We start from the raw sequence: 23,714 nt of genomic DNA, 5'->3' as shown, positions 1-23,714 counted from the left end.
TATCTCTTCCTTGTGTCAGCCCACGATAGAACACACACGCTGCTGACTCTTCCTGCTGCTTCGTTAACAGAAGTGCATTGGGCAATTTCTTAACAGCTGTTTTATTTGAGCTCTGCTTTAGTATCCCAGCACTTATTACTTTACATCTAAAAACAACAACAAACAATAACATTACCTTCTCAAATGTCACATAGTTGAATTTATGACTTGTAGTTCAATCCTATATATGTCCGTTCAGAAGTACCAGTACGTCTTATTGAATTCAGCTGGTCTTACTCCCTGGGATAAGTGGGATGTATGGGGAGGAGTACTACCTCTGGGGGGGGGGAACCACACGTCATGCTCTTTCTGGGTAGTTTGTCCACCCTTGGTCCCTGCACTCAGCTCTCACCTGTGGTTCCTAGAAGCTGTTAGTGTGCGACAGCGGCCACATCCTGCGAATGACTTTGACTGGCTGGCTAAACCAGGTGAGGGTAGCCGATGGGTCTCAAACCGTCAGTGAGTTGGGGACTTCCCCTGCGTGTGAAGACAGGCTCAGTGGATTGAGTGGACGAGACTAATGGTTGGGTCCAGTAGTCAAGAAGGCGGTTGCTGTAGAGGGAAGTGAGGGGCAGATGGGGCTTGTCAACCTCGGAAGGGAGCCCATCTAGGAGAAGGAAAACTGATCCTAAACCTCTGCTGCCTTGTGGGACATGTTTGGGAGAAGAAAAGGCTAAGGACTAAAGCCCTACACAAATCCGGAGTGGAGTCCCTTAGATGGTTGGATGGCGCCTTGTACACCTCCTTCCAGCAACTCTTGCAGCCAAGCTGGTGCCAAACGTATTGTTCTGCTTTCCTTTGGACCACATCAGCGTAGCCGAGAGAGGGGTCTTGTCATCTCCATACACACTGCCTAGGCTTGTGCCCCAGAGAGGTTGCTTCAGTGCTGCTAATGCAGCAGTTTGACTTCACCCCTGGAGGCACACTCCATTGTCTTTTGCGACAGACGGGTGTCAACCAATTCCCTGGTTAGGTGGACCTAGGATTGCAGCCTCATGAGGTGCAATGAATTGGAAATACCACGTTGAAAGTCCTGTTCTAGGTTTTCTCATTGATTTAATTGCATGGAATGCTTTGTGTGTGTGTGTGTGTGTGTGTGTGTGTGTGTGTAAGCCATGAAGTATTTTGATAATCTGTGGCTGTGTCTTTAAGGCAGAGACTGTGGCATGTGGTTGGTGCTGAATATCCTCCAGTCCATGTAATATTCTTGACAACCTCTTGCTCCAACTGCGTTTCAGTAGCCCTTAGTTTATTAGAAGGGTATTTAGAGGACCACAACACTTTCCTGTCTACTTGAGCTTGCACCATATGTTGTGAGTGGCATGCTAGCATTTGAGAATTCATATTCTATGTTCATCTGAATGCTTAGAGAAATAGCATGTTTTACAGTGAATGAACCTCGTGAATGTTACACCCAAAACATGCTGAGAATATAGAACTAACATTAGGACTTGGTCTGTTTTTGTCGTAAGACTTGTTGGCAGCAGCTGTGTTCTGTGTTGGTTCTAGCTCTTCTGGTCCTTTCTTGCCCATCTTCAGTCTGCAGTTGCGGTACTCCTACCACCTGCCTGATAATAATCTGCTGACTGCTGGTCATATAAAAGCAAACAGAACATTAAATATTCTGTAGTGACTAGAACTCGAGATTTTGGCATAATTTAGTATCCCAGTGATGCGACCTTGAAATGCAAGACTGGAGGTCAAGGGGTCAGATGTAACAGGTTCTCTTCCTCCCTCCCCCTTTCTAGTACAGTGGTGCCTCGGGTTAAGTACTTAATTCGTTCCAGAGGTCTGTTCTTAACCTGAAACTGTTCTTAACCTGAAGCACCACTTTAGCTAATGGGGCCTCCTGCTGCCGCCGCACGATTTCCGTTCTCATCCTGAAGCAAAGTTCTTAACCCGAGGTACTATTTCTGGGTTAGCGGAGTCTGTAACCTGAAGCGTATGTAACCTGGGGTACCACTGTACATGTGTGATTTTAAAAAACAAACAAACCACCATGCCCAATAAAGACTGAAAATTATTTTAACATTTCTGTACAAGAGATGTGAAGCTCATCACCACCCACAGGGTCATTCTGCTATGTAACAGTGCTCAGGAGACAGGCTTCCACTTTCAGATTTCTGGCCACCAATACTAGATTTACATTCCTTTCCCCTCTTCCTGCCCTTAGCCTAGCACTGAGTCTTTTGGTAACAAAAAGACCAACATGGTATTGGGTTTCCTGCCTGCAACTCCCCCTAGCCTGTTCAAGGGATCTTGGAAGCTGCCTGAGCTAAGCAGGCTGCCATGTCATCAAGTCCTCAGAGCTGCCCCATATGACTGCTGCAAATGTTACAGACTTGCTAACAATGCTAAGCCAAAAGTAGGACTGATGAGTGGGAGCTGTGTGCCAGGAAATCCCAGTTCAACTTCCACCTCAGCCATAAACTAGCCACCATTCCCTGGGGCTCGGCACCCACAACATAGGCATGATCCTGGCCTGCCTTGCAGGAAAGGCTGTAAATACATCGAGACAGTATGTGCGCTTGGAATACTTGAAATCTGCTCTGTGAATACCATGGGCGGACTTAGTTTGGCTGATTTGCAAAACTCAGTTTACGAACTTGGGACCCAAGTTCAGCTAACTTAGTTTGGATCTAAGCCGTTGCTTTATATAAAAGTAAAAGTGTGAACTGCTTGTTGCAACATTTATCGGACAGAGTTAAAACAGAAGCAAGACTGTCTGGAACTCATGCCCTTCTGGTATGAAAGCCATTCTTAATATTGGATCTGCGTAGTGTATAGTGCTGGCTCAATAAAGGAATGGCATTCTGCACCTACTGTTTTTTAAAGTAAAGCCATGCCACTGGAAACAAGTTCTGGAATCTTAGCTCTGGGTCACATATTAAGTCCTAAAGTTACATCTAAAGCAGGAGTGGTTCTCTATATGTTGAATGATCTGCACTGCTCGTTGGCACTGAAGGGAGTCTAGAACCGTCTGGAGGCCAACCCTGAAGGGAGTCTAGAATCCCCAACCCTGATTTTCCCCTCCTATTCGGTGTTGTTTTGACCAAGCAGTAGGTAAAGTGCTCTCAGTTCTCTGAAAAGAAAGATGAAGTAACTTAAACAGCTGGATCTTGTTTAATAAAAATGACTTAGTGCCGTCTTTCCCATAAAAATCACATTTCCCCCCGAAAGACAACAAATCTGGAACTTATGTACTGGATACAGACCAAACATAACATTTTGTTAAAGTCTTTCTTTTATCTCAAGATTCTTCACACATTTACAGTTCCAAAATAACGTGTTGAGCTCATGTCCAGTTTGCAGGCTTCCCACAGGCCTTTGGTTGGCCACTGTGAGAACAGAATGCTAGATTAGATGGGCCATTGGCCTGATCAGGCGGACTCATTTTATGTTCTTAATCATGCAGGCTGTAAATATGCTTAGTTTTTCAAGCTGGATTTAGTCCTAATGGAGCACAATCTGCTCAGAGTAATCAGTATTTCTCTTGGGAGGGTACTTGCACATGGGATGGGAGTGGGGAGATAACATGAGGGTGGTGGTCAAAATTCAATATTTTAAAACCAGCGTTCAAAACTCCCATTGTTCTAGGCGCGTTTTGTGACAATAAATTTCATAGGCGCAAGCCGTTTCTGAGGTCCAGGCGCAGTGGTGGGCCTGAGATTTCAGATTAAAACTGCAGAGTGGAAGGTAAGGGGGACCTTTTTCTGCCTCCCCACTTCCAGCCACTCTCTGAAGACTGGAGAAGAGACCCTCTTAAGAATATTAGGGGGGTGGGCAGAGGAAGCATGGCTTTATTTTTTGCATGTGTAAAATGAACGTAATATTTTAGCTGCAGTTTATTCATTTTCAGCTTTGTATTCTTGTTATTTAAAAGTGTGCTTAGACATTCCGTTGTTGCGCCAATAACCTAGGTTTAAGGTGTCATTCAGCTCCTAGCTTTCATATCTCGGTTTCTAACACTGTTTAAAATGCTGTGTAAATCTGGGGTAAATAACTAAATGCCCTCCCAATGTTTTGAACTCCCAAATGCCATTGGCCCCAGACAGCATGGCTAATACTGAATGGTGCTAGCATCTGTGTTTCATCAAGATCTGGAGGGCAGCACCTAGCCAAAATGTTCTGGTTGCCTCTTTTCAATTTCTTTTCTAGAACTAAAAGGGTAGTGGGAAAAGAGCAATTAAATAGGGGTAAAGCCTATTACTGGAACAGGTTGAAGTGTTTGGGGCTTTTCATTTAGAATAAAAGACTAATGGGAAAGGTATTTCTGTCAAAATCCTGCATAGCATAGAGTAAAATGCGTCTCATTGTCCTAATATTGGAACTCAGGGCTTGTCCAGTGAAACTGGCTGATAGACATGGTAGACAAGTTTTTCTTTGCATAACGAGAGTTCAGTGAGTAAGCTATGGAATTGTGCCAGTGATCACTTTAAGGAAAGAGATTTCTACTTGAGAATTATTCTTGCGATAGCTGTGAGCTGGATAACTTAATAAAACCTTCATGTTCAGAAGTGTATATGTCTGAGTAGCAAGTGTTGCTACCTGCTGGTAACTGATCCTGACCCCTTGATACAGTTTCTAGCTGCCTGCCCTCTTTAACTGCCCATTTTTATAAAATGGGGGTGAGGGGACTTGAAGCCACCTCCCTGTTCTTTGGTCAGCTCAGCTATGTGTGCTCACTATTCATTGCAAATGAGCACGCATGCTTGCTTCATTTGATAGCATAAAGGTAAAGGTACCCCTGCCCGTACGGGCCAGTCTTGACAGACTCTGGGGTTGTGCGCTCATCTCACTCTAGAGGCCGGGAGCCAGCGCTGTCCGCAGACACTTCCGGGTCACGTGGCCAGCGTGACAAAGCTGCTCCGGCGAACCAGCACCAGAGCAGCACACGGAAACGCCGTTTACCTTCCCGCTATAAAGCGGTACCTATTTATCTACTTGCACTTAAGGGTGCTTTCGAACTGCTAGGTGGGCAGGAGCTGGGACCGAACGACGGGAGCTCACCCCGCCACGGGGATTCGAACCGCCGACCATGCGATCGGCAAGTCCTAGGCGCTGAGGTTTTACCCACAGCGCCACCCGTGTCCCCTATTTGATAGCATGAACAGTGCCTATCTTTGCTCAAATGTTGCCTCAAAGACAGTGCTTATAAATGGAGGCAGTCTGCATGCTCAGTGGAGAGTCGCTGTGTGGTGTGTACGCACGTTTGAATAATTCTGCCTCAAATATGAGTTTGCCTCTCGAGTAGTTGCAGCACATGGATGCCCATTGAGGTGCCCTCTAGATGTTGCTGGAGTAAAACTCGCACCATCCCTGAGCTAGTGTTAGAAATTAGCCAGGCGCCAGGTGCATTTTGTCAGTTGCAACCGCATGGAGATCTCTGGATGCCAGGTTGACAACTCCATCTGACTGGCTCCTCCAGCTTTCTTAAGCAAATAAGCAGATGAGCTTATTTATTGCATTTATCTTTTTCTGCAAGGAGTGTATGGTTCACCCCCCCCCACTTCTCACCCCCTACCCTGTGAGGTAGGTTAGGAGGCTGTGACTGGCCCAAGGTCACCCAGTGAGTTTCATGACTGAGTGGGGATTCGAACCCTGATCTCTCAGTTAATAGTCTGACACTCTAACCACTAGACCACACAGGCTTCCTAGAGTTCTGCTACGGGGCAGCTATATAAATTAAGTAGGTAAATAAATATGGGGTAAGCAAAATGTCACTTAGAGAAGGATCTGAAATATTTCCCCTGAAGCGTGAATTTGTTTTAGTCTGGATTGTTTTATTTGATGTTTTAACTATTTCATTTTTATTTTTTTTTGTAACTTGGGTCCAAGCAGTCTGCTGGGAGTATGACGAATATCTCCCTAAATAAACTTAGATATAAAAGAGAGCAAATGTGCTGAGAGCATGCTGATTAATTTGGATACTACCCCCACACATTATTTGAATACAAAAGTCCTTTCTGTCCTTTGGAGTTACAGCTGTTTTGTTATGCATGCAGCAGGTATTGCTATTCAAGCAAGTTGTTGAGCTGTATGAGAGCAGAGCTTGGCCTTTTAATGAAAATGAGGCTTTGGAGTTGGAGCTGTGCTTGCAGCATAGCGAAAAGGGATCACGGGCTGTACTGCTCTGGTGCAGGTGACTGGAATCCTGCTTCCAAATGCTCCTGTGCGTTATAAACTCTCTGCTAGTTAAAAAAAAGAAAGAAAGCAAAAAAACCTAACACAATAAAGAGAATTCTCGGCAAACAGACACCAAATCAGGTGTAAAGACTTGCCAAGAGAGTTAAGAATAATAAGAATTGGGGGGTCCTTCAAGATGACATCCCCATCCGTGTCTGAAGTGGTACAGTCCACCTTGTCACCTTTTTCTTCTGCACTGGTAGACCTAAGATGAGATTTGCCTTGCCACTAGCATGTTTTAAAGCCTCCAATCAAAACCAGAAAAGTTACCACTTCAGATTAGACTTTGGAGTTGAGTCATACAGAAGCAGAAAGGATAACCTACCCTGCAAGGCTTCAGTTACCGCTTATAGTATAACGGATGTGAAATCTGTGCAAGTCAAAAGGTTGCTAGCTTCAGGTGGGCTGGAGTTTAATGGTTCACTTTAGTAGTTCTCCTGATACAGCAAAAATAGAAAAATGCTTAAACAAAATATGATGAGCAGTGGCATGTTTTTTACCACTGTCATCTTGCAATCACCATACTCCAGGTAGCTAAATAAGCTGTAGTAGTAGTAGTAGTAGTAGTAGTGTTCCATTGTGCCAGAAGCGGTTTAGTCATGTTGGCCACATGACCCAGAAAGCTGTCTGTGGACAAACGCCAGCTCCCTTGGCCTGAAAGTGAGATGAGTGCCGCAACCCCATAGTCACCTTTGACTGGACTTAACTGTCCAGGGGTCCTTTACCTTTATGATAGAGTCCTAGGGCTGGGATGAAGCAAGAAGTCCTTAAGCTCACCCCATAGCTCCAAGCCAGGGTCTTCCATTAATGGCACCATCAGTTAAATGCATGCAGCAAGGCGCAGTAGTTCACTTTGTCGCATTAAACAGTAGCTTAAAGCTGTGGTTTATTGTGAGCGGGCTATTCCCGTGGCATTTCACCCCTGCTCCTGCTTAGCCACAGATTAAAAACAACTCTGAGGCTGGCTTGTGGTCTCGTCTGAACATGGACCCCTTGTCAGTTCCCCCCCCAAATAAACATCGAGCAATAACCATATCCTTGACGTACTGGTTTGGATCACGTGCTGCTCGTTCACGGTCAGTCTTATGCAGGCATCCCCAAAGTTGGCCCTCCAGCTGTTTTGGGACTACAACTCCCATCATCCCTAGCTAACAGGACCAGTCGTCAGGGATGATGGGAATTGTAGTCCCAACAACAGCTGGAGGGCCGACATTGGGGATGCCTGGTCTTGCACAAACCAGGCCAGTGTGTCTTCAGGTGATTCTGGAGCAGATAATTCTAGGCAACTCACAAAAGTGAAGTTAAATATGGGATGCTGGAGAATCCTCTACCTCTTCCCATCTTTCAGCACCATCTCCAAATTGCTGGTCTAGATTTATCAATTATATTTTAACATATTGTTTTATAGTTGCTGTCGCCTTAAAATGAGATAAATAATTATTGATTGACTTCTTCTGTTCCTGTTGGATTTTTTTCCTCCTCGAAAAGAGTGGTCAGGTTCGCCTTCTAGATGACGTCTTGCCAAAGGCTTGTGCAAACTCATTAATGCTTCCTGCTTGAAAGTGCTCCATCTTGTACAGCGAAGAATTACATTTGTCTCCTTTACAGCTGCATCTCATGGGTGGCTCATAGCCTTTTGTGACTGAGCAGGATCTGCCCAGTTCTTTCCTCATTTGTTATTTGCAGCTGATGAGTCCTTTGCTAATAATACAGAAAACTGTGGTAGTTTCAGCGTATGACTCCAACTCTTTCCGCTGTAGGATTTCATTCCATTGCTCTGCTCAGTGAATTAATCCAGTTTGGCCTCCTGGTTCTTTAGAAGCAATGGCTTTTCACCTCCTTTCATTCATAGACTTTATCAATGAACTCCTCCTACCTAATAAAAAAATATTGATTAAAATATGTCCCAAGACCGATTCCTGATGCTTCAACAGGTTTCTGTTTTATCACAACTTTTAATCAAAGCTGCTCCTTTTCCATCTTACTGTAGATGTTTATGCCAATGATGGGGCAACACTCTGATGTACAGAACAGATAAAGATTTTTTGTGGCTATATTTAATACAAGATTCTCAATGCATATCGTTTTTCAGGAGCAAGTGGTAGCACAAACCTATGGAGACTTCTTCAGAAGTAAATACCGCTAAGTTCAATGGGGCTTAATTCCCAGTATTTAGGATTGCAACCTTAAGGCTTGTCTACACTGCCACTTGTCCCGTGGCTACAAGGCATGGCTCTCAGAGGTTTTCCATTTGCCCCGCTGCTTTCTGCTCGAAAACCTGCTCTTTGCCGCTGAATTGGAGCATACGTCAATCCGCGGAAAATCCAATTGATGTTTGCTCCAATTCAGTAGTAAAGAGCAGGTTTTCCCTGGGGGAAAGCAGCTGAACAAGGGGAAGTATAGATGAGCCCTGTGTGTGAGAAAGTTGTTTGAAAATACCACTTAAATGTACTTCTTCTCTTATTTAGCTATTCTAATGTTTTAGAAGGGACGTGGGTGGCACTGTGGTCTAAACCACTGAGCCTCTTGGGCTTGCCAATTGGAAGCTCGGCGGTTCGAATCCCCGTGACGGGGTGAGCTCCCGTTGCTTGGTCCCTGCTCCTGCCAACCTTGCAGTTCGAAAGCACGTCAAAGTGCAAGTAGATAAATAGGTACCATTGCGATGGGAAGGTAAACGGCATTTCCGTGCGTTGCTCTGGTTCACCAGAAGCGGCTTAGTCATGCTGGCCACATGACCCAGAAGCTGCCTGAGGACAACCGATGGCTCCCTCGGCCCATAGAGCGAGATGAGCACGCAACCCCAGAGTTGCTCGCGACTGGACCTAATGGTCAGGGGTACCTTTACCTTTAATGTTTTAGAGCTGATGTTCAAAGAGCTTTGACAGAAGTTCTGTTGTTTGGAAGTTCTGCATTGTCCAGTTTATTAATTTCCTGGGGGCTAGCTATTTTAATTTCGTTCCCTTTTATTATTTGCCCTGAATTTGAGCTTATAGCTCTGAAGTCATCATGACATGTTTCTTGAATATAGGGCTGAAGATGGGCCTACAGGTTACATAGCATTTGGAGTTTCAAGGAAATGATTCCACTGAATTATTATGATGTATTTACTTTGTTCCCTGTTTTTCTAGAATAGGGGTAGCCAAAGGGGTGTCTTCCAGCTGTTGCCAGAGACCCCAGCCCCTATCAGCCCCAGTCAGAATGACTGATGGCCAGGGGCAGTGTTAGAAATTTATATACAGTGGTATCTCAGGTTACATACGCTTCAGGTTACAGACTCCACTAACCCAGAAATAGTGCTTCAGGTTAAGAACTTTGCTTCAGGATGAGAACAGAAATCGGGCTCCGGCGGCGTGGCAGCAGCAGGAGACCCCATTAGCTAAAGTGGTGTTTCAGGTTAAGTACAGACCTCTGGAACAAATTAAGTACTTATCCTGAGGTACCACTGTATATAAGTTTATCACCAAATGGCACCATAAACCTTGGTTGTGGTGGCCACAATGGAATGTCCAGGAGCCTTTGGGGGGATTTTTTATATTTATATTTTTATTATTAGTAGTAGTATTCATTTCATTTCTATGCTTCTTTATATTTTAAGGGGGGGGGATCTCAGAGTGAATTACAACACATGAAAACAAAGATATTTACAAAATTGAGCGTTATCTATTCTGCTGCACCACAGATGTACATATTGGTGTTGTGATACAAACATGCTGTTAACAGGACTGGGAGTACCAAAGTGCCAAATACCAAAACGGGGCTTGTGATCTCTGAAATGTGGGCTTTCTAGTAGTGTCCTTATGAAGCCCTATACCTAAGGCTTTTAGTAACATTTCCCCTGCAGGCGCAGTTTGTTTTTCTACTTTGCCTATTATATTGTGCCTGGGCTGTGCCAGGGTGGAAGTCCAGGTGAATTTGTAGTGCTCTAGGTCTGCTTTCTCTCTCTCTCTCTGTGGTTGAGGACAGGGTTGTGCCTGGCTGCTGTCTGTGTAGCCAGTAGCTTCCCCGTGCCAGAGGGCTGAGGACAAGCTGCAGGGTGTGGGGCCAGTTAGAGTGAGTCACCCTACTGGTCCGTATGGCCTAGCTGGCACTACCGGCAAGGTGTCCTCCTTGTGATGCACCAGGGTCTACAGGTGTGGCCTTGGGCCTCGCCTGCTTTGTCAGTGTGCCTGCTTTCGTCATCTGTGTGTGACTCACCCACTTGGTCAATGCAGCTGAGCTGCACCTCCCAGGACTTCCTCCACCTCGCTCAGGTGTGTGTTACCTGCCTGGTACCACTTCCAGGTTAAGCTGGAGGTGCAGCCAAGATCAGGCAGGTCTGGGCCAAGCTCACCTATTTTTGAGTGGGCGGGATTTCCTCTGGCTTTTCAGCAGCTCCTTATGATCTTTGGATGAAGGACGGCCTGTCCGTTCAATGAATAATAATTTTCAAAAACCACCTGCTTCAAATTATGCACTACGGTCACCCCTGAAGGGGGCTGACTGAACTTTCTGAATAAGGATTGTGCTGTGGGTTGGGCTCTTTAGATTTCTGCATTGCAAAGGGTTGAACTAGATGACCCTCAGGGTCCCTTCCAGCTCTGCATTTCTGTGATTCATATTTGTCCTGTTCCTTTTTCCAGGCATGGCCAAACTTGGCCCTCCAGATGTTTTGGGACTACAACTCCCATCACCCCTAGCTAACAGGACCAGTGGTCAGGGATGATGGGAATTGTAGTCTCAAAACATCTGGAGGGCCAAGTTTGGCCATGCTGTTCTAAGCTAAGAGGACTGTTGCGCCTTGCTCAAACTGAACAGGATGAAAGTTAAGTGGTTGGACTCCTAGCATGTCAGTTTCCCTTAATTTCTGCTCGCTACACAGCTGGTTTCAGGGCAAGGATTTGTGTTCATGGCCAAATGTTAGTCCCCTAAAAATGTCCCCATCAGGCTGGTTTTCCCTAACCCCCTTGTGTAGCTTAATTTGGTCGTGCTTGCTGTCTGCGAGGCCTTTACCTTCCCTGCTGGGGGAAGACAGGGGGAATGGTCCTCGTTTTTTGGTCCTTTAGTCCTCTTGGTCAGGGGCAGACACTTTGTATGTTCACTGACTGTTTGTTTCTTTTTTCCCCTCCTCTTTAAACACACAGGTTTCCACCTTAGCGGGATTGTGACGGAGCCTCCAGGCCCCAGTGAGCCTGAGCACAGTTACCATGTCTCCATCAGTTTTGACCGCTGTAAGATCACGTCAGTGAGCTGTGCCTGCGACAACCGGGACATCTTCTACTGTGCCCACGTGGTGGCCTTGTCCCTGCACCGCATCCGCCAGGCCCGCCAGGTGGAGCTGCGCCTGCCCATCTCTGAAACGCTGTCCCAAATGAACCGGGACCAGCTGCAGAAATTTGTGCAGTACCTGATCAGTGCGCACCACACGGAGGTGCTGCCGACCGCGCAGAGGCTTGCTGATGAGATTCTGCTGCTTGGCTCCGAGATCAACCGAGTTCATGGTATGAAACTCTGTTTGGGTCCCCAGGGGAGGCAGAGGAAGCAGCAGGGAGGGCACAGGACAGCTGCAGATGTGGCAAGGTCTGGACAAGGGATGCATGGCAACATCCCTTGCTTGCCCGTTTCCTCCTTTTGGGCATGGAGTGGGTGGTTGGGTGTTGGGGCTCTTCCATGTCAGCTGCTGAAAAGGAACTGCCTAAATTCTCCTTGACTGCCGAGTGAAGGCCAAAAATCTGATTCACCATGACCGCCACTGTTACAAGGGGACAACACCTCTTACACAGAAAAGAGAGGGTGTAGAGAGAATCTGTATTGTAGACTAGCAGTGCTAGGTAAAGGGACCCCTGACAGTTAAGTCCAGTCGCGGACGACTCTGGGGTTGTGGCGCTCATTTCAATTTATTGGCCAAGGGAGCTGGTGTTTGTCTGCAGTCAGCTTCTGGGTCATGTGGCCAACATGACTTAGCTGCTTCTGGCGAACCAGAGCAGTGTACGGAAACGCCATTTGCCTTACTACCGGAGTGGTACTATTTATCTACTTGCACTTTGACGTGCTTTCGAACTGCTAGGTTGGCAGGAGCAGGGACTGAACAACGGGAGCTCACCATGTCGCAGGGATTCGAACCGCTGGCCTTCTGACTGGCAAGCCCTAGGCTCTGTGCTTGAGACCACAGCGCCACAGTGCTACACTGCTGCAAATGGTGCAACAATTATCTAATGACATATGAATAAGGCTAGTTCCGCATGGGTGATACTCACATTCCGTGAGCATCAGATAAGCTTTGTATTTCTATTCCTTGCGAAGATGCACAAGTAGCTCCTCTGATGGGCCTGTTGTCTTATCTCTTATCATTCCAGCTCTGCTTCCAAGCTCAGCTCCAATGCCAGGACACTGCAACTCTCATAATTCAGCTGCACAGGCGTGTTGACCCATTTCCGTTTCACTCTTGTGCATGAACTTTTATACATGTATATTCACAAACCTTTTATGTTGAGGGGATCAGGGTCTATATATGCAAACGTCCTCTTTTACTTTTGAAGTTCAGAAGAACGATGGTCATACTCTCCCCTCTCCCAACTCCCCAAAGGCACCTTGTTCAGCCGCCGTTTGCCCCATTTCACTTTACTGCACAGGAGGTTGAACTCGACTCACTTTCATTAAACTGGATTCATTTATTGTTACACACAGTCGTGGGTAACGCTGCTGGGTCAGGTCTTGGGTGTGTGTAACAACGGAAGCTTTGGCCGTCTCTTGCCAGGTGCCCCTGACCCCACAGCTGGTGCTGGCATTGAGGATGCAAACTGCTGGCACCTGGATGAGGAGCAGATCCAAGAGCAGGTGAAGCAGCTACTCTCAAATGGCGGCTACTACGGGGCAAGCAAGCAGCTCCAGTCCATGTTCAACAAGGTAAAAGCCTCTTATTTGTGGACCCAGCCCTGCTTCCTCCTCTTACTCATCATTGTGGGCACGATTCGAGCCACATCATCTCTCTGGTCATCCCCTGCCTGGTCGGTGGACTCTGCCCATTCACTTTGTTCTTTAGGGCTGTCTTTTTGCCTGGGGGGGGGGATACAGTGTGTGGCATGGAAAGTTGCCATTGCTTGGGCATAAGAGTTATAATGTTCCTTCAACCTGTTCCTAAAGAGACCAGGTTTCTCGGGAAGCACCCCCCCCCCTGACCTCTGGTTCCTGCTAAGACAAAGCTTTTTAAAAGTGTTGGGTTGCTGACATTTGGCGATATAGAAAGATGTCAGCAGCATGGAGAAGATGCTGATACCATCTTTCCCCGAAAGTAAGACATTCCCCGAAAATAAGACCTCCTTCCAGTTTTGCCTCTCGCTGTAATATAAGGCATCCCCCGAAAATAAGACCTCCCCGATAATACGGCTTCTCCCGAACATAAGGCCTCCCCAGAATATAAGGCCCCCGAAGCTACCATAAGGCGCCTGACTCCTCTGGACCGTAGCGGCAGGCGCCGCCGCGCAGCTCACTGATTGGCCGCAGCGCAGCCGGAGCTGTTCAGGCGGTGCGAGGTCTCTTTAAATCAGAGAGCCAGTGCCACAGCCAGGACAAGCTGCCGCCTGCTGCCTGCTCTGGCTGACTCACAATTAGACAATAAATGTGTACCGTATTCTACTTCATGGAAAAATAAGACATCCCCTAAAAATAAGACCTAGCGCATCTTTGGGAGCAAAAATTAAGATAAGACACTGTCTTATTTTCGGGGAAACAGGGTAACTGATAACTGGGCAAAGTCAACTGGCCGTTTTGACATGCAGGACTCTTGAGTGCTGAGGTGTCAACACAGCCCAGAGGAGGAGGGCAGGGGGCTCAGGGTAGCTGGGCTCAGTCAGTAGGTGGAGAGGTTTGTGACAGTTGTCTGCACATGGCTTTACATCTTTGGGAGAGAAGATGCAGTTTCTTTCTGGTTCCCTTGGCCTTCTCCTTTCCAGTTGTGACCTCTCTCCTTTCCCAGGTGCGGGAAATGCTGCGAATGCGAGACTCCAATGGGGCACGAATGCTCATCCTCATGACCGAGCAGTTCCTGCAGGATCCACGCCTGGCCCTTTGGCGGCAGCAAGGTGCTGGCATGACCGACAAGTGCCGGCAACTCTGGGATGAACTAGGTGAGTTCATCTTACGCGAGGGGTGGGCCTGCCCAGGAGAGTCTATGGCCAGGAGCTGTGTGCTTCATGTCAGTGGAACTATTCAGCTTTCTCTCCTTGCCTTTTTCTTTTTAAAAATGAAGTTTCTAGTCCTTAGGATTGCAAAGAGAAGTTTGGAAATACGGGCAGAGCCCACTGAAATCCCAGGTGTTGGAGGTGGGACTTGGTTTGCCTCATTTGGGGGTTTTTTAAAGCTCATCCCATGCCAAAATGATGTGAGCAGTTTGCAGTGTTGAAATGCGTTAAAGAAGCAATATTTTTTAAAAAAGATAACATCCACTGATTCCACGATTGGCTGAACTCTCAGTTGAAATTGCTCCCCTCACTCTCTCCTTTCCGTCAGTTCCATGTTTTGGGCAGAAAAGAAAATCTGAAGCGGGTTTTTTAGCCTGCAGGCAGAACTTAAGCAAAGATGGTGCCAGAGGTCCTTCACAAGATGATTAACAGCTGACTTCTCAGCTGTTTAAAGACTGACCCATGGCAGAGTGCAACATTATATGGAGAGATTTAAAAGGAACTACACAGTCTGTAGCCGTGTCATTAATACCCCAAGCCTGCCTTCTGATGACTGTGTTGGATTTGGGAGGAAGAGAAGGCAGTTTCTTGGGGTGTGCTGGCCAATACTCCTTGAGCAGAATTCTGCCCTTAGAGGTGCCCCTATATTTGCCTTTAAACTGCCTGGCCTTCTTCTGTATCCCTGCTTTGGTGAATCCTCCCCATTCTGCTGCAACCTGTTTGCTAGATACTCTGATATTTTGTTGTTTGTTGCCGTCTGTCTTTCATACTGGAGCTCAAGGCAGCAATATGTGTGGACCCCAGCGCAATTGCTGCACCCTGTGGCCCCAAGGCAGTGAGCCTGATCCCTGGCTTATCACACAGATTTGTTGCAGTTCATAGACCCAAAATACACCGTTCAACAATAGTATATTATTATTGAGGTATAAAATCAGCCTCCCTAGCCAACAGAGGAGCTTTAGCCTGTACATACCGATTTCTCATTTTTACTGCCTCCGAGAGGAATTTTGCTACAGACAGTGTAATAGTATCAAACTTATCCTCAAGGAGAACCTGGACATTCCAGGTTGTTCTATTAGTATTGGATTGATTAGATGTTGCCTAGCCCTGTTTATACAGACTGCAATGCAATAAAATGTGTTCCATACATTCAACACCCTGGGAACATAGGCACAGCCTATCTTGATATGGGACACCAGCCAATCTTCCCCATAGCACTTCAGAAGGGAAAACATTTAACCCAGCTTTAGAAAACAGACGGAAGTTAACCTGGCTGTTCTCCCTGCCCCCTTTCTCCTTGTGCCCCAGGCGCCTTGTGGGTTTGTGTCGTCCTGAGCCCTCACTGCAAGCTGGAGGAGCGGACTCTGTGGCTGCAGCTTCTGAAGAAGTGGAACAAGCTGGACATCTGTCCCCTGGAGGAGGGAAACTACTCCTGCGACAGCAGCGGAGCCAACAGCACTTTGCCGCCGAACCCAAACCGCAGTGCAGGTAGGGAAGCCCACGCCAGAACGTCAGGGGCTGGGGAGGGGGGGGGGAAGGTCACAGTTCCTGGTCCTGGGCTTGATTGCCTTCCCCTACAATCTCTTGGCGATCATGGCTAGTGGTCAATAAAGTCATTGTCACAGGCAGTATGCTGGGGGAGTGTTTGGGGAGAACGTTATTGCACCCAGGACTCTGCATCTAACACTCATGCAGTCTATCTCCTGTGACCAACAATATAGGATTTATTGCAGTGATCTATGGTACAGTTGCCATAGTCCCAAAAGTGAAAATCTGGACAAAATTGTAGACCTTTTTTTTAAAAAAAAAACCCAGCTTTTTTCTTAAAAAAATCACCCTAGTTGCCATACGTCTGGGTTTCCCCAGACATTTTGTCGATTCGTCAAAAATCTGTCAGGACACCATTTTGACAGTCCAATTCCCGGATGTGTCCAGGAAGATCTGGACATATGGCAGCTCTAATTTATAGAGGTAACATACCTGAAGTGCCATATCACCTTTAAGATCTTACTGAGATATGCAATGACAAGCAAGTTTATGAGAATTTGGTATGCAGCTCTTGCTGACAAAAGAGAGAAAAATAAGGAGGATTGTATCCTTTTTATTTAGGGAAGTTTTTAATGTGTGACATTTTAATGTATTTTTAATCTTTGTTGGAAGCCACCCAAAGTGGCTGGGGAAACCCAGCCAGATAGGCAGGGTACAAACATAATAATAATAATAATAATAATAATAATAATAATAATAATAATAATTTATCTGTGCACATCCATAGAGCTCCTGACCCCATTGTCCAGGTGCTCCTTTTGGAGCACCTGCCCTGTCCTCAAATATATCCCCACTCCAGATTTGTGCAGCCCACATTTCTGTGATGACGAAAGCAAACAAAATTTAGCACAGAGAATAAGTTTCTATTTTAATTTGAAATGTAAATTGTTATTGATTGAAGTTACGTTTTAGAAAAGCGTTCTAGTTAGATTAAAACCAGTGTTCCTGTCGGAGGAGGAGCCTGGTGCTTTTCTGGGCCCAAACTCTTCCATAATTTTCACCTGCCCTGCTCTGGCCTGTTTCCTCCTTGGCAGCTGGTGTTCGGCAGACCGTCTTTGGCCGCGCTATCAAGGCTGCAGAGCTTCGCTGGGGCGATTGTCACCTGCAGAAGATCCTGAGCAGTGACTGCTACGGTGTCTCCTTGAAGAGTGGAAGCGACAAGCTGGGCTTTGACCCCCAGGGCCACCCGCTCTGGCTGGGTGATGCCTTTCCCATGGCCTGCGCACGAGTGGACGCCTTGCGCTCCCACGGTTACCCCCGAGAGGCCCTGCGCCTGGCTGTGGCTGTGGTCAACGCCATGCGCTTGCAGCGACGCCATCAGCTGGAGAGCTACAAGCAGCAGAAGAAAGGTAAGCGGGGCTTAGCACACTGGGATGGGAGGGAGGGAGGGAGGGAGGGAAGGAAGGAGGCAAAGTTTGGCAGCAGAGCCCAGGCCTCACCATCGCGGCATGACTGCAAAAGAGACACTGGAGTTTGGAGAAGGACAGGGGTTCTCTGCTACTTTCAGGGTGCTGCTGAGATCAGGTCCCAGAGTGGGCAATGGAGCAATCCTGGTCCAAAAATGCACTTGCTGGTGAGGAGCTGGCACGTGTCGCAGTGGATTTCTGTTCATTGAAAGCAGCAGAGAACAGTTGAGACACACGGTCTTGTGAGTTTGAGCAGTGATGGTCCTGGAGGAGGCAGCTGCCGGCCTTTTCCACGACTGCTTAAGCACACAGCCTTGTTTTCGGAGACTGACGTTTGGGGTGGGGCTGCTTGGGCTTGGGGCTTGGTGTCTGAAGTATCCCTTCCTCTTCTCTTCCGCCACCCAGAGCTCTTGCACAAAGGCACAACCAGCATCACCAACCTGGAGGGATGGGTAGGGCACCCCCTGGACCCCATCGGTTGTCTCTGCCGCACCTTCCTGGAGGCCTGCCGGATGGATGATGAGGTGCTGGCCCTCTACCCAGGTAATGTGGGCACATGGGGGAAATGAGGGGGGGGGCTGCAATGCCCTTCTTCATAGTTGAGCATCGCTGGAGCCTGGTCTATAGAGCCACCTGAGATTAACTGACCGTAGGTGAGGTTCTGATAGCCAAAAGACCACTTTGGGCAAATGATTTGGGCCATGGTGGTGTGAAAGGGGAGGGATTTAATTAGAAGTCAGACTATCCTCCACCAGGGCCAGGGCCTTTTCAGTGATGGCTCCGACCTGGTAGAATTCTCTGTCCCAGGGCCCTTCAGGATTTAACCTCTTTCCGTCGGGCCTGTAAGACAGAGCTATTCCGCCTGGCCTTTAATTTCAATTCAGCCTGATCTTTTATTTCCCTTCTCTTCCCTCCCCTTTTATGAAGATCACCTGCTCTGAGACCCCACAGCTAATTCTCCCCTGGCCTCCTCGCTGGCCCAAGTAGGACCAATTCAGCCAGCTAGCCCTGGGGATTATCTAATTGATTTTTGATTTTTATTGTTACTCATGTTTTTATACTGTATTTTATGCTGCTTTTATAATTGTTTTAAATTTGTGGTTAGCTGCCCTGAACCCGGTTTTTGAAGGGCGGGGGTATCAATAAAATTTATTATTATTTTTTTATTATTCTGTGGCCATATGAGGAAAGGGCTCTGCACATGTTGGGTTGTGCCTGTGCAGGAGCTTACCCGTGTCTAGCCTGGTTGCGGCATGGCCACATACAGGCTTGCTGCAGCAGTGGGGCAGCTGCCTTATGTGAGCACAGCTGTGCTGGCAGTGGGGGCTGGGGGCTCTGTTCCTGCTCTGTGGTCCTACCTGTGCCACCTCTCCCCAGATTCTGCATCCGAGCCCAAGAAGGCACTCTACCAGCACATTCCAGTGCCCTCAAGTCCTGGTGAGTCGTACTTCATGCTGGCCCTGGAGGTGGCGCTCCTGGGGCTCGGGCAACAGAGGTCCATGCCGGAGGGGCTCTACGCCCAGGACAAAGTGGTGCGGAGTGAGGAGCAGCTGATTGGACTCCTGGACGAGATGGAGCTGGATGAGCGGCTGGTTCCTGTGCTCCGCAAGCAGGTGGCCCTGCTCCTGGATGGTAAGGGGGTGATGGGCTGGGCTGGGGGTTCCATGGGTCCTGTAGACCTGACACTCCCCCACCATGCCTCTGAAGGGAGCGGAGGAGGTAGCGAGGGTCTCCCAGGGTGGCAGCAAGGGAGAAGTGGATGGGGTGAAGGGATCTTGAGCGTCTCTTGAGCTCCTTCAGCACCGGGTGCTTAAGAGAGAGCCCGTGTGGTGCAGTGGGCAATGTGACGTGTTGAACTAGGACCTGGAAGATCGGGTATGAAAGCCCCACTCAGGTGTGGAGGACTCCCTGGTCCTGAATGGGGTAACTGTGCCCCTGAAGGACCAGGTGCACAGCCTGGGAGTCATTTTGGACTCACAGCTGTCCACGGAGGCGCAGGTCAATTCTGTGTCCAGGGCAGCTGTTTATCAGCTCCATCTGGTATGCAGGCTGAGACCCTACCTGCCCGGAGACGGTCTCACCAGAGTGGTGCATGCTCTAGTTATCTCCTGCTTGGACTACTGCAATGCACTCTACGGGGGGCTACCTTTGAAGGTGACCCGGAAACCACAACTAAGCCAGAATGCATCAGCTACACTTGTGACTGGGAGTGGCCACCGAGACTATATAACACCAGTCCTGAAAGACCTACGTTGGCTCCCAATACATTTCCAAGCACAAAATGGTCTTCTGGCGGTTCCCTCACTGCGAGAAGTGAGGTTACCAGGAACCAGGCAGAGGGCCTTCTTGATAGTGTCGCCTGCCCTGTGGAACGCCCTCCCATCAGATGTCAAGGAAATAAACAACTATCTGACTTCTAGAAGACAATCTGAAGGCAGCCCTGCTTAAGGAAGCTTTTAATGTTTGATGTTTTATTGTGTTTTTAATATTCTGCCAGGAGCCACCCAGAGTGGCTGGGGAAACCCAGCGAGATGGGCAGGGTAGTAGTAGTAATAATAATAATAATAATAATAATAATAATAATAATAATAATACTAATACACTCCCTGGGTGACCTTGGGCCAGCCACTATCTGTCCCCATCACTTGCAACATGCTGACATTTGGATGCAGGCTCAGATGTTGAGTCGCTGGCAGAGAGAAGGGTTGGTTGTGTTGGGGATGCTGAGTCCCCTGGGGATTGGGGCCCTGCGTGATGTTACTGCTCTGCGCTGGCGGCCTGGTGGGATACAGAGAAGGGCCAGTGATACCAGCTGGTGCAAACCAGCCCCAGGTGGCTAGCTGTCTGCTTTGGAATGGTTACTTGCCCTTGTTCTCCTCTCTTCTTGGGCAAAGTGCTTTGAGCTGGCTAATCAATCTGTTAATCGCCCGCTTGCCTGTTCCTCTCAGGGGGACCCTTCAGTGGATTTGGGGAGGTCGTCTTCCGCGAAACTGTTCCCATGCACACCTTTGCTCGCTACCTCTTCACGGCCATGCTGCCATATGACCCCGAGCTGGCCTACCGCTTGGCCCTGCGAGCCATGAGGTATGTAGACCCTGCTTCCCCTTCGCTGGGCTTGCTTTATTTGTAGAGCCACACTTCACAACAAAAGTTTTCCGGGTGGCTCACAACCCATTTCTTTTTGAAACATTGAAACGTTGATTAAAACACAGTTTATTGTTGTATTATTTAATTATAGTTTTTATTGGTTTTCAATTACAATCCAATAATAGCCTCATTATAACAATGCCAAATTATAATACACTTTCCAATACCAGTTACAGATAGGTAGCCGTGTTGGTCTGCCATAGTCAAAACAAAATAAAAAAATTCCTTCCAGTAGCACCTTAAAGACCAACTAAGTTAGTTCTTGGTATGAGCTTTCGTGTGCATGCACACTTCTTCAGATACACTGAAACAGAAGTCACCAGACCCTTCTATATACTTATAGAATACTATATACTATATATAGAATTCTATATACTTATAGAAGGGTCTGGTGACTTCTGTTTCAGTGTATCTGAAGAAGTGTAGCACCTTAAAGACCAACTAAGTTAGTTCTTGGTATGAGCTTTCGTGTGCATGCACACTTCTTCAGATACACTGAAACAGAAGTCACCAGACCCTTCTATATACTTATAGAATACTATATACTATATATAGAATTCTATATACTTATAGAAGGGTCTGGTGACTTCTGTTTCAGTGTATCTGAAGAAGTGTAGCACCTTAAAGACCAACTAAGTTAGTTCTTGGTATGAGCTTTCGTGTGCATGCACACTTCTTCAGATACACTGAAACAGAAGTCACCAGACCCTTCTATAAGTATATAGAATTCTATATATAGTATATAGTATTCTATAAGTATATAGAAGGGTCTGGTGACTTCTGTTTCAGTGTATCTGAAGAAGTGTGCATGCACACGAAAGCTCATACCAAGAACTAACTTAGTTGGTCTTTAAGGTGCTACTGGAAGGAATTTTTTTATTTCCCCCCCCCCCAATACCAATCATTCAGATACCAGATTATATAATTTAGGTGCCCCCCTCCCCCCGGTGTGCTAGAATTGATGATTTACTTTATTTCTGCATTCCAAAATCTTATTTATTTCAATTACACTCTGGTCAAAACAACAATCCCTTATCCAACAGCTTCATATTGTCACATTAAATAATTTATAATACAACAAGTGAGGCAATCAAACTATATCCTTGCTCTTCATGTGTGTGGCAGTTATTCTGTCTGTGATGTTTCTTCCTGTTTAAAGCTGAGAAGATGTTTTTAAAAGGTCTGGCTGAGAAGGGTGCTGAAAAGGCCAATAAAGATGGCACCAGTCGAACCTCTCTGGGAAGGCTATTCTATAGCTGGGGAGGGACCAGGACCAATAAGGCCTTCTCCCTAGCGCCTACCTGCCTCACCTTCGTTTGGAGGGGGGCATTCAGAGTCAGGCATCTGAAGAGGATATTGAGGTTCCAGATGGTACATAGGGGAAAGTGCTGTTTTCTAGTGGTGGAGGAAGGGGTTGCGGTGGGGGCTGTCCTACCCAGGTGTCATCCCTGATGGGGGTTGACATTGCCGCGGGCGGCCCCCTGGGATGCTTGCCGCAGGCGGCTAGCCCTGCCCCCCCCCCCAGGTGCACAGCATGTGCGCCGCTCCAGGTGCCAGAGCATCTAGCTCTGTCTCTGCTGTTCTCCTACCTTTTGCTGTTCCTCCTCCTCGTTCTTTGTGGCCAGAATCCAGTCCAACAGGCCTTGTACTGTGTCCTGCTTCGCTGTGTTTCTCCACTTCCAACCCTCTTCCTCTCCCAGGCCATCTCAGGCTCTTTTCCAGCTGCTGCCAAATACCATCAACCGGAATCATTGAAAGTACTGTAGATTCCGGCGTATAAGATGACTTTTTAACCCCCGAAAATCCTCTAAAAAGTCGGGGGTCGTCTTATACGCCGGGCATGGGGGTCATCTTATACGCCTGGCTAAGCTGGCTTCGCTGGGCAGCTTCCTCCCAGCACGGAGCGGAGCCCGCCACTCACTGCCACTGCCCAGCGAAGCTGCTGTGTATAAGACTGGGCGTATAAGTTGACCCCACAAATTGGCAGCTGCCAATTTGGGGGGTCGTCTTATATGCCCAGTTGCCTAAAACGCCAGAATCTTCGGTAGTGCTACCCAAAGGGAAGGGTCCCTTGCCGCTTCCCATTTCTGGCTTCTCCACCCTCTTTCCAAATTCTGTTTCCCCCAAATATCTGCTTGAGCCTGGCCTTCCTTTCCTGGGGTCCTCTGCTTCTGGCAGGCAAGGCTACCGGTAGTCCCCCTTTTTCTGCCACAGCGACAACCTCACCCAGTTTCCCTCTCAATTCCCACAGGCTGCCCGTGTTGGAGACAGTGCTGCCAGCCAGTGACATCTTGCACCAGAACCCCCTGGACTCCATGATGGCCAATCGCTTTCCCCGCTGGTTCACCCTCGGCCACCTAGAGACGCGGCAGTGTGAGCTGGCATCAGCCATGCTTACAGCAGCTAAAGGTAGCCCCAGCTGTGGGTGGAAGTCAGATCTGGGAGCCACAGGTTTTTCTCCTGCTCCAGAAGGGAGAAGAGCGTCCGTGCTCAGAGCAGTGGGGTCTATTCTTGGCTCTGAGAAGAGTATAAACACTTTCCTTTCCTTGGCTCATTCTAGGGGACCCCAACTGGCTGCGCATGGTTCTGGGCTCCATCCAGCAAAATATCCACTCTCCAGCCTTGCTCTTCAAGCTGGCCCAAGATGCCTGCAAGACGGCCACGCCAGCTAACACGCCCCCAGACACCACCTTGCTCAACATCTCCCTGGAGCTTGGCCTGCAGGTGAGGGCGCGTTTGAGCGGATCCTGCCCCCTACTCTCGGTGCAGGGCCATTGCCATAGCCCAGTCCTCTCGGCTCTTCATTTTTGTTTGTTTTTCTAAATAAATGAATGGAAATGTTTTATTGAAGATTTACAAATAAACTGTAAACAGATAAGAACATTGGCAGGATTATTGGAATAACCTGCTGTTTTATAAGAGTATATATTTAAAGTAGATGAATAAATGAGTAAATTAATTTGGAATAGGCAGAAAATATTTTAAAAAAACGCTTTATCAGTACAGAACATAACATTTTACATAAAAATAAAGGATAACCCTGTATCATACAGGACAGGTGGCAACCCTAGCTGAGGCAGACTTATTGAGGAACTGCCCATCAGCCAAGTGCCTAAATGAATAATTTTTCTTTTTATAAATTAATGTTTTGTTTATGAGCTTCAGTTTTATACATTTCAATAATTTATAATATCTTCAACATTTTGAAACTCAACTTCTCCCTCTTTCTGTG

The 23,714-nt window shown here is 47.5% G+C and overlaps 1 protein-coding gene across 1 annotated transcript in view; it reads left to right on the top strand.

The window, feature by feature from the left end:
- The window catches only part of ZSWIM4 (zinc finger SWIM-type containing 4), a 40,184-nt gene that overhangs the window by 11,855 nt on the left and 4,615 nt on the right, over positions 1-23,714 (top strand). Inside the window, exons 3-12 of the mRNA XM_079959990.1 lie at positions 11,346-11,702; positions 12,959-13,107; positions 14,177-14,327; positions 15,690-15,869; positions 16,964-17,278; positions 17,741-17,878; positions 18,713-18,967; positions 20,284-20,419; positions 22,734-22,891; positions 23,043-23,206. Of these exons, the coding sequence (XP_079816116.1) occupies positions 11,346-11,702; positions 12,959-13,107; positions 14,177-14,327; positions 15,690-15,869; positions 16,964-17,278; positions 17,741-17,878; positions 18,713-18,967; positions 20,284-20,419; positions 22,734-22,891; positions 23,043-23,206 (2,003 nt within the window). The remainder of the gene's footprint in view (positions 1-11,345; positions 11,703-12,958; positions 13,108-14,176; positions 14,328-15,689; positions 15,870-16,963; positions 17,279-17,740; positions 17,879-18,712; positions 18,968-20,283; positions 20,420-22,733; positions 22,892-23,042; positions 23,207-23,714) is intronic.

This window comes from Podarcis cretensis (assembly GCF_951804945.1).
Source record: "Podarcis cretensis genome assembly, chromosome: 17".
NCBI lineage: Eukaryota > Metazoa > Chordata > Lepidosauria > Squamata > Lacertidae > Podarcis > Podarcis cretensis.
Note: the sequence above shows the minus strand (reverse complement) of the source record. Positions and strands in the feature narration are given on the sequence as shown.